Consider the following 10,000-nt stretch of genomic DNA (forward strand, 5'->3'; position numbering starts at 1 on the left):
TTTGTGTTGTTGTTTGAGGTGTTTGTGTTGTTTGTCTGAGGTGTTTGTGTTGTTGTTTGTCTGAGGTATTTGGGTTGTTGTTTGTTTAAGGTGTTTGTTATTGTTTGTTTGAGGTATTTGTGTTATTTGCCTGAGGTATTTGTGTTGTTGTTTGTTTGAGGTGTTTGTTATTGTTTGTTTGAGGTGTTTGTGTTGTTGTTTGTTTGAGGTGTTTGTGTTGTTGTTTGAGGTGTTTGTGTTGTTGTTTGTTTGAGGTATTTGGGTTGTTTGTATGAGGTGTTTGTAATTGTTTGTTTGAGGTGTTTGTGTTGTTGTTTGTTTGAGGTGTTTGTGTTGTTCTTTGTTGTCCCCAATAGGCCGCTCTATCTGCCAGTCCGCTCTCTTGTTACCGTGGAGACCTTCAGCATTTCCAGCAGCCTGGCTTTGGACCACTCCTCTTCAACTATCAGGTAACACACACATACGCAAGCACGCACGCACTCACGCACATGTACACACATGCACATGCACACACACACACACACACACACGCATGCACGCATTTGCATTGAGCTCAATGAGAATCAAACAGGCTAATAGGCCTACTGGAAAAAGCACCATGCCAATCTCTAGCTATGGTGAAGGGTATGTGATGATGTGGGGCTATTTTAATTCCAACGGCCAAGGGAACTTTATCAGGATGCATAATATCCTGGATCCATGAAATAGCTGGCCTTTAAAAATAAAAATCTGCCTGCCCCTATGTTAACCCTATCTGTTAAATTCCCATAGGGTTACATAGGGGGTCAAATGCTTCCTTCCCTCTAGCATTTAAGAATAACATTTATATATTTACGATACATTCTTCAACCACAAAGAAAATTGGTGTACGTAGCGGTTTCATTTTTACTAATTGTTTTTAATTCAGACATTTGGATCAATTGTCAAATAATGACTTTATCTTTTATCTTTTTAGGCAACTTTAGCATGATATCAAATACATTTTCTCCCCACTGTATGTGTCTTTATGACATGTGTGTGTTTTCTGTTGTTCTCTTTAGGATCATTCTAGATGAAGCAGCACTCTTTCTATCTGACAAGACCAACGTGTTGCCTGTCAATCTCAGTCGAGGTATGTCGTATGTGTGAACACGTACCTTCAACTTTTGCTTAAATAACTCATGAACGGTTTTGTTCAGAGCTGAAAATGCAACTAAGGGCTGCCAAGTCTCTTTGACTGCACTATATATATTTTTTTTTTCATGATGATAAACTTTGGTCATTGCCTTGCCGTAGTTCGAGCTCTGATTGACTGACAGCAATAACCAATCCATCTGTCCTTTGTGCCTAAATCTCACCAACCACGGAAGGCATCACGCAATATAAACAAATCAGAAGCAACTTAAGGCGGGTCTTGGCGCCTCTATCTTATCTTTCAAACACACAACAGTGCCGACTCCGACAATTAGATTTAAAATGTTCTACTGCTTGCTAGATTTTGTTCACTGTTGATTCGCTGTTTCTCCTTGATTTTCCAAGTTAACTTTAAGGCTGCTAAGTCTATAATTGTCACTTGTTGCAGAGCTGTGTAACATTTATTTGCCTCTTTCTTGATAAGTTCACACTTGAAAAATCTACTCTAATTGGAGCGGCCAAATGTCATGTTTGAGTGTGACAGTGAAAAAAATGATCGCCGCCGACCTCTCACGCTTCCCATTTTCTGAAACTTGGCAGCCCTGCAACTGTATTTGACAGAGGACAGATGTAGGTCACCAGTGAAAAAAATATGAGCTTTCAGTGTGGTACGATGTCTTTGTAAATCACATTTGATTAAAAAATCCGGTTCTCCTCCATTGTAATAGTTGTGCAGGGTGCGAAAGCTTGACAGGCCTAGCAACAGTAACTATGGAGGGCGGGACTTCTGGAAGGGTCAGTTGTTTTAAGGAAAGTAATGGGTCGCTAGGATGCGTGAGTCAGACTCTTGTGTTTTCATTGGTCAGAGAATGTACAAGTGGTTCTGTTTTCATTGGTCAGGTTATTAGTTCCGTCAAGGAGGTTATGTTTTCATCTAGGTTTGTTTGTATGTTTGTCTGCCTGTTTGTCTGTTTGTTAGCAAGATAATTTGTGTTTTCATTGGTCAGATTATGTACAAGTGGTCGACATGGGAACCCTGGAACTCCGCATCACAGCCGCCAAACGAGCAACAGCTGCTGAACAGGTACATCATGTACACACACACACACAGACACAGACACACACACACAATCTGGCAGTTTAAAAGAACAATTGCACCCAATAGTCAACTGGGCTGCCGGTCATATCCACATAACAGTGCTGCAATCGTCTCAATTGGAAAGGAACGTCTATTTTCAGTATCGATTGACACAGACACTAAGGCATCATCTGCACCCGCAGGAAATGTGTCAGTGAATTCAGTAATAGACCTTCTAAATTAACAAGTTTTCAAAAGAACAGAGGTGCATTCAAATTCGTAAACACAGGTGAACGTTTGCGAACGTTTGCAAACAGTTCTGTTTACCTTGAGTTTACTGCAAACGTTTATGAACAATCGCAAACAGTCTGAGGAGGTAAATCACTGTGAACAATCAGTGAAACTGGCTCTGAGTTTGACCAAATGTCTGACCTGAAGAGCTCCGAGTCAGATCGTTTGACCCAAGCAGCCTCTCCTGTCCTGGCCAGTGACAGGATAATGTATATTCAGCTGTACATGAGGCTGTTTCCCCACACAAGCCTACTGTACATGAGGCTATTTCCCCAAAATCATATTTTGTACACAAGCATTTAATACATTTCTATCCATTAGTTGAAAAAGAACAGAATGTGAAATCACATAATGTGTTCTGTCTATGCACTATTCATGCAACTTCATAATCTGTAATGGGTAATTGATAGGGGTGTCTCGATTCTCCATATCCTTGATTCGATTTAATTACATTATTTTTTTTTTTTTTAATTACTATTAACACATTGAGTGCCAAACATGTAATCTTGAAAACATAGAAAATAGGTATTAAATAGGTAAATACGAAATAGGAAAATAGGTCCTAACTACACTCTAACAAACATTATGTGTGATTTCGGAAACTCTATGATGAGTAGAACTGAGATAGATGATGATGGAAAACTCATGAAAACGTACACTCTGGACATTTTATCATAACTCAAAACTAAGCATTTGATGGTTGCCTCTTTAGGTCAAATCAGTGACGCATGCACGTCAGGTCAAATCAGGCCATTTTCGTGGGTTTATCACTAGGTGGCAGTCTTGCCACATCTCGTTAGATCATTTCCCGGAAACTTAACAGGCAACACTTCATATTTTTATGAAAGATGCTATATTTCCATTTCTAGAAAACAAACAGGGATTCAAAGCCATAGTATGTGTCAGTAGTTATAACAGAGTACGCTGTGGCTGTGCAAAAATAGTCAACAATGATCTAGATTGCTGGCACTCTGGGACAAAGCTTCCAAAAACAGTGTGGCATTCAAAGTGGTAATGCATTCCTTATGTTATTGATTTTTTTGGCCTTTTCCTATTCTTTTTCGGGCGTTTTTTTATTTCGAAATCATTCCAACCGCATGATTGTAAACAAAAGAAACTGGCTGCAGCCTAACATACATGCTAGTGGTGGCATTTGGGGTGTGGCTGCATCATCGATTCTACCTTTGAGTGAGATCGTGACATCGTCGATTCTACCTTTGAGTGAGATTGTGACACCTTTAGTAATTGATGGGTATGTGATTCCAACTCCGAATGCAGCTTTACTAACAATCTTAGGAACACTCTGAGTACTTAACGTTTTTCTTCTCCTGGTCAGTCCGAGCCGCGGTTCTAACGTTGTTCTTCTCCTGGTCAGTCCGAGCCGCGTTTCTAACGTTGTATTTCTCTTGGTCAGTCCGAGCCGCGGTTCTAACGTTGTATTTCTCTTGGTCAGTCAGAGCCGCGGTTCTAACGTTGTATTTCTCTTGGTCAGTCAGAGCCGCGGTTCGAGCTGCGCTGCTCCAGTGATGTCATCCACATCCGGACCTGCTACGACTCGTGCGCAGCACTCATGAACCTCATCCAGTACGTGGCCAGCTATGGAGACCTGCTGCCCCCTAGTGGCCCGGAGGCCAGCAGCAGCACCCAGCCCAAGGCCAAGGTGAGGGGGAGGAGCCATGAACAGATCCCACCACTTGGTGTTAGCGTCACTGATCTATAAAGAATACCTGGATAGACTATCTCATTGTTGCTGACCCATCAACAATGAAGCCAATGGAACTGTCCCGAGTGGTCCCATAATGGCGGCGAGGTGTTCCAATTCCATTGTTGCAGAACGGCAACATTCTTTTACTGTCTTTTACTGTCTATGCATTCCTATGGCAAGTGGTCCCATAATGGCCGCCGCCATGTAGGCTTCAGAATTTTGACGTAGATGCTCTATCCAGGTATTCTTTATAGATCAGTGGTTAGCGTTAGCAGGCTAGGCTAGGATTATTGTGCTGCTAGTGCTATCAGGCAATGATAGGGTCACGGTGCTGTTAGCAGACAGGACTAGGGTGTTGTTAGTGTTAGCAGTGCAGGGTGTTGTTGCACACACACACACGCACACACACACACACACACACACACACACACACACACACACACACACACACACACTGTATAAGAAGAAAGAACAGACAATGGCCGGGTTTCCCAAAATTGTTAAGAAGCTCTTAAGTGCTAAGAACTTCTTAGGAGCGTTGTAAGAATGTTCTAAGAACGCTCCTAAGAAGTTCTTAGGACTTAAGAGCTTCTTAATGATTTTGGGAAACCCGGCCAAGGGTAGTTCAGGTGTTGCACACTGGCATTCTCATTATTTATTAGTTATTTGCAGTAAATACTTAAATATTCAGACAGCGTTCAAACAAAGATACATACATCCCTAACCCTAACCCTAACTCATTCCCTCCCCCAGAACTGATCTCCCGATACTGATCCCCCATCTCCAGCCCAGAGCTGATCTCCCAATACTCTCTCCCAATACTCTCAATATTCTCCCAGAGCTGATCTCCCAATACTCTCCCAATATTCTCCCAATATTCTCCCAATACTTTCCCAGAGCTGATCTCCTAATACTCTCCCAATATTCTCCCAATACTCTCCCAATTCTCTCCCAGAGCTGATGTCCCAATACTCTCCCAATATTCTCCCAAGACTCTCTCCCAATACTCTCCCAATATTCTCCCAATACTCTCCCAATACTCTCTCCCAGTGCTCTCCCAATACTCTCCCAACACTCTCTCCCAATACTCTCTCCCAATACTCTCCCAATATTCTCCCAGAGCTGATCTCCCAATACTCTCCCAGGCAGCAGACTGGATGTGAAATGTGTGCAGATACTAAAACATGCAAACGTCTAAAGGAACACTCCACCGTTTTTTTTTTTTATTAAACTATGTTATTCCCTTAACTAAGACGAGTTGATACATACCCATCGCATTTCAATGCGTGCACTTAGCACTTAGCTAGCCCAGTTCAGTCATTAGGATCCTAACAGAGATGAAGTTAGATGCAACCAAACGACTCCCTATTAAGGCGAGACACGGCAGGTGAAAATATCGTTTTTGCATGCATCGGCCAATTTCGAGATTCTGTGCTAGTTTGCTACCTTAGCATGTATTCTACCACCCTACTACAACAACAAAGTCCAATTTACACATTTAGGTGTTTATTTCATGACATTTTGTCTACTCGTGCCTATATATTTCTCCTAATTTCACCAAAAGTTCCCATTCTGAAGTGTCATGTACTACCGCGACCGTGATCCAAATCATATCGTGTATGACACCGTTGGAAAGCCCTGTTTCTCCTACATGACGCTATGCAATCCAAATATGGACATTTCCTTTGTATTAGCAACCAATTACGAAAGTTCAAAGGTGAGTCTACGCTTAGAATGGTATCCCATTGGCTGTGTTTCAAGGCTGTTTTCTCAAAAGGAGTTCCTTCTCCCACTCTGAGAACATAATCTCCACTTCTGAAGCATTTACATGCGCCAAACTTTCCAGTCTTATACCAAACTATATTTACAAGACTTTAACAGAGGAGTTTGTTGATATATTATTCCTAACCTGATATATATGACATTTTATGCTTAAAAACATGGCCAAAAACGATTTTTCAAGGCTGTTGACACTATATGCTGATTTACAACACAACAGAAGTAGATATCCATAAATCCCTCTGTAATTTTTCTCCCATTTAATATATTAACACAATGAAAAAACTATTTTGAACCTTTATCCAAAACTCAGATTATTTCAATTACAAAAAACTTGTAATACATTTTTTTCTTATGTTGATGTAAGTAATCAACTGGGAAAGTTTCATAGTGATATCTGCTAGTTAAAATGTTTACCCTATTCACCTGTAGTGTCTCGCCTTAAAATACAGTTACATGAGTAGTTACACAACCAAGTATGGTGAGACAAAATTAAACATGCCACTTTTCTAAGTGGGTAAGGAAGATAACTATATTGTGTGGCGGAATAACACCTGGGAGCGCTTTGACTCGATGCAGTAATATCCTCACTCCAAAGTGAAACTATACTGCCATACAGTATAGTTATCCTTCTAATCTGCTATCAGTCAGTCTTTTAGTCAGTAGTCAATTAGTTAATCGATTACACCCTCCAGCATCCAGAAGTACATCCCACCCTCCTACGATTCAGCCATTCAGCGCAGGTTTTTTGGAACTTTTGATCGTGTGCCGGCGACATCAAAGAGTGTCGCAACTCTCTCTCCATGGCTCTGCTTAGCACTAGTAGGCTTCTCTAGGATTAGCATGTCGTTAGCACTAGTAGCCTATGCTAGATATAGCATGTCGTTAGCACTAGTAGGCTATGCTAGGATTAGCATGTCGTTAGCATTAGTAGGCTATGCTAGGATTAGTATGTCGTTAGCACTAGTAAGCGTTCTAGTAGGCTATGCTAGGATTAGCATGTCGTTAGCACTAGTAGGCTATGCTAGGTTTAGCATGTCGTTAGCACTAGAAGGCTATGCTAGGATTAGGATGTCGTTAGCACTAGTAAGCTTTCTAGTAGGGGTGGGTGCAATTCATCGATTTGGCGATGCATCGCGATGCGGCACGTGACGATTTGGCATCGATTAATTAATGTCGATGTTTAAAATAAATAAATAAATAAAATTAAATTCACTTTGATGTATTGCCGCAAGACCGGAACAAAAAACATGTAACCAGAACCTTAACGCGCGTGTTTGAGTGGGACCACAACAAACAGAGCACTTCACACTAACCTACTGCTGCTGTGAATACTGGGCCAAACCAATCATAAATGTTATCTGTACTGATTCTAAGACGTTCTCATCGAATAAGCCAATGAGAGGCAGGAATGCATAGCAACCGTTTCCATGAAAGAAAACAATTGTACTTCGCGAGTGGCAGAAACTTGTTGGCTAGCTAGTTGTGGATTGTACATGGCCATGGTAGTTCAAAACCATACAAGTAGCTGCAACTTCATGATTATGTGCACTTTTAATCAACAGTCAGTGACCACGTGCATGTCAAAACATGAGACTAATGAAAAAAGTTTAAACCAAGCTAACGTTCATCTCGTTCAGCATTTCTCCTCGTTCGTAGCTTGCTGCTTTCGTTTGTAAGCTCACTACCTTGCGGCAGGCAAGGTGCAGGTTTCTCGTTCAGTCAGTCACTCGTTCTTGCCTTGTTGGCTGTGCAGCAGAGGTTCTTTTTATGGCTCTGTAGCCTAAATGGGGTCTTGAAACCGTTTTATTGATGTAATCTTTCTGCCCAGCCTTTAAACATGCTTGTCGGAATATTGGATCCTTGTTTATTTATGAATGAACACGTTTTCTTAAATAATTTAGCTGATCTAGCCATACTCTATCCAGCCAACCTTCAATATGTCAATTTAATGTCAAGGCGAATGTTAACATAACGGTCATAAAATAAAATATTTTGTGTCTTAACAATACAAGTCAAATGTTAAAAAAAAACCTTGTTATTTACTTATTGAGTGTAGTTATAGAGGAACCGAGTTATAATTGATAGGCTAGTTATTTACAAATGTAGCAACAGATGAAGACAAAATCAATCTTAATATAGAAAAATGCATTAAAAATAGCAATAATCGAAGAATCGTGGCACCAATAATCGAATCGAATCGACAATCGTTGTAATCGCAGAATCGAAGAATCGAAAATCCCATAATCGAAATCGAATCGAATCGTTAGGTACCCATGTTGGAGCACCCCTACTTTCTAGTAGGCTATGCTAGGTTTAGCATGTCGTTAGCACTAGTAGGCTATGCTAGGATTAGTATGTCGTTAGCATTAGTAAGCGTTCTAGTAGGCTATGCTAGGATTAGCATGTCATTAGCACTAGTAGGCTATGCTAGGATTAGTATGTCGTTAGCATTAGTAAGCGTTCTAGTAGGCTATGCTAGGATTAGCATGTCGTTAGCACTAGTAGGCTATGCTAGGATTAGTATGTTGTTAGCATTAGTAAGCGTTCTAGTAGGCTATGCTAGGATTAGCATGTCGTTAGCACTAGTAGGCTATGCTAGGATTAGTATGTCGTTAGCATTAGTAAGCGTTCTAGTAGGCTATGCTAGGATTAGCGTGTCGTTAGCATTAGTAAGCATTCTAGTAGGCTATGCTAGGATTAGCATGTCGTTAGCACTAGTAAGCAATGCTAGGATTAGTATGTCGTTAGCACTAGTAGGCTATGCTAGGTTTAGTATGTCGTTAGCATTAGTAAGCGTTCTAGTAGGCTATGCTAGGATTAGCATGTCGTTAGCACTAGTAAGCGTTCTAGTAGGCTATGCTAGGATTAGCATGTCATTAGTACTAGTAGGCTATGCTAGGATTAGCATGTCGTTAGCACTAGTAAGCAATGCTAGGATTAGTATGTCGTTAGCACTAGTAGGCTATGCTAGGTTTAGTATGTCGTTAGCATTAGTAAGCGTTCTAGTAGGCTATGCTAGGATTAGCATGTCGTTAGCACTAGTAAGCGTTCTAGTAGGCTATGCTAGGATTAGCATGTCATTAGTACTAGTAGGCTATGCTAGGATTAGTATGTCGTTAGCACTAGTAGGCTATGCTAGGATTAGTATGTCGTTAGCACTAGTAAGCGTTCTAGTAGGCTATGCTAGGATTAGCATGTCGTTAGCATTAGTAGGCTATGTTAGGATTAGTATGTCGTTAGCACTAGTAAGCGTTCTAGTAGGCTATGCTAGGATTAGCATGTCGTTAGCACAAGTAGGCTATGCTAGGATTAGTATGTCGTTAGCATTAGTAAGCGTTCTAGTAGGCTATGCTAGGATTAGCATGTCATTAGCATTAGTAAGCGTTCTAGTAGGCTATGCTAGGATTAGTATGTCGTTAGCACTAGTAGGCTATGCTAGGATTAGCATGTCGTTAGCACTAGTAGGCTATGCTAGGATTAGTATGTCGTTAGCATTAGTAAGCGTTCTAGTAGACTATGCTAGGATTAGCATGTCGTTAGCACTAGTAGGCTATGCTAGGATTAGCATGTCGTTAGCACTAGTAGGCTATGCTAGGATTAGTATGTCGTTAGCATTAGTAAGCTTTCTAGTAGGCTATGCTAGGTTTAGCATGTCGTTAGCACTAGTAGGCTATGCTAGGATTAGCATGTCGTTAGCACTAGTAGGCTATGCTAGGATTAGCATGTCGTTAGCATTAGTAGGCTATGCTAGGATTAGCATGTCGTTAGCATGTCGTTAGCACTAGTAGGCTATGCGAGGATCTCAGTCTGTTCTGTCTCTCCGTCAGTCTGAGGCGCCCGGCGCCCATCTTTCCCAGAGTCCTTTGCTGCCAGAGGCGGAGCAACAGATTCTGCAGGAGTTGATGAGTGATGCCATGGAAGAAGATGAACAGAGTCAGACACACACACAGCCCAACGGTACCCACACACACACACACACAGCCCAACGGCACACACACACACACACACACACAGCCCAACGGCACACACAC

At 41.3% G+C, this 10,000-nt stretch overlaps 1 protein-coding gene across 4 annotated transcripts in view; it reads left to right on the plus strand.

Moving 5' to 3' along the window:
* The window catches only part of atg2b (autophagy related 2B), a 66,783-nt gene that overhangs the window by 35,459 nt on the left and 21,324 nt on the right, over window positions 1-10,000 (plus strand). For all 4 annotated transcript variants that reach the window (XR_009936591.1, XM_062523599.1, XM_062523598.1 and 1 more), the window contains exons 26-30: window positions 357-449; window positions 1,041-1,111; window positions 2,121-2,197; window positions 3,975-4,142; window positions 9,797-9,926. Coding sequence is in view for 3 of the 4 variants with exons in the window: in XM_062523599.1 (XP_062379583.1) it covers window positions 357-449; window positions 1,041-1,111; window positions 2,121-2,197; window positions 3,975-4,142; window positions 9,797-9,926 (539 nt within the window). In the remaining variant the exon portion in view is untranslated. The remainder of the gene's footprint in view (window positions 1-356; window positions 450-1,040; window positions 1,112-2,120; window positions 2,198-3,974; window positions 4,143-9,796; window positions 9,927-10,000) is intronic.

This window comes from Sardina pilchardus, chromosome 20 (genome assembly GCF_963854185.1).
Source record: "Sardina pilchardus chromosome 20, fSarPil1.1, whole genome shotgun sequence".
Classification (NCBI taxonomy): Eukaryota; Metazoa; Chordata; class Actinopteri; order Clupeiformes; family Clupeidae; genus Sardina; species Sardina pilchardus.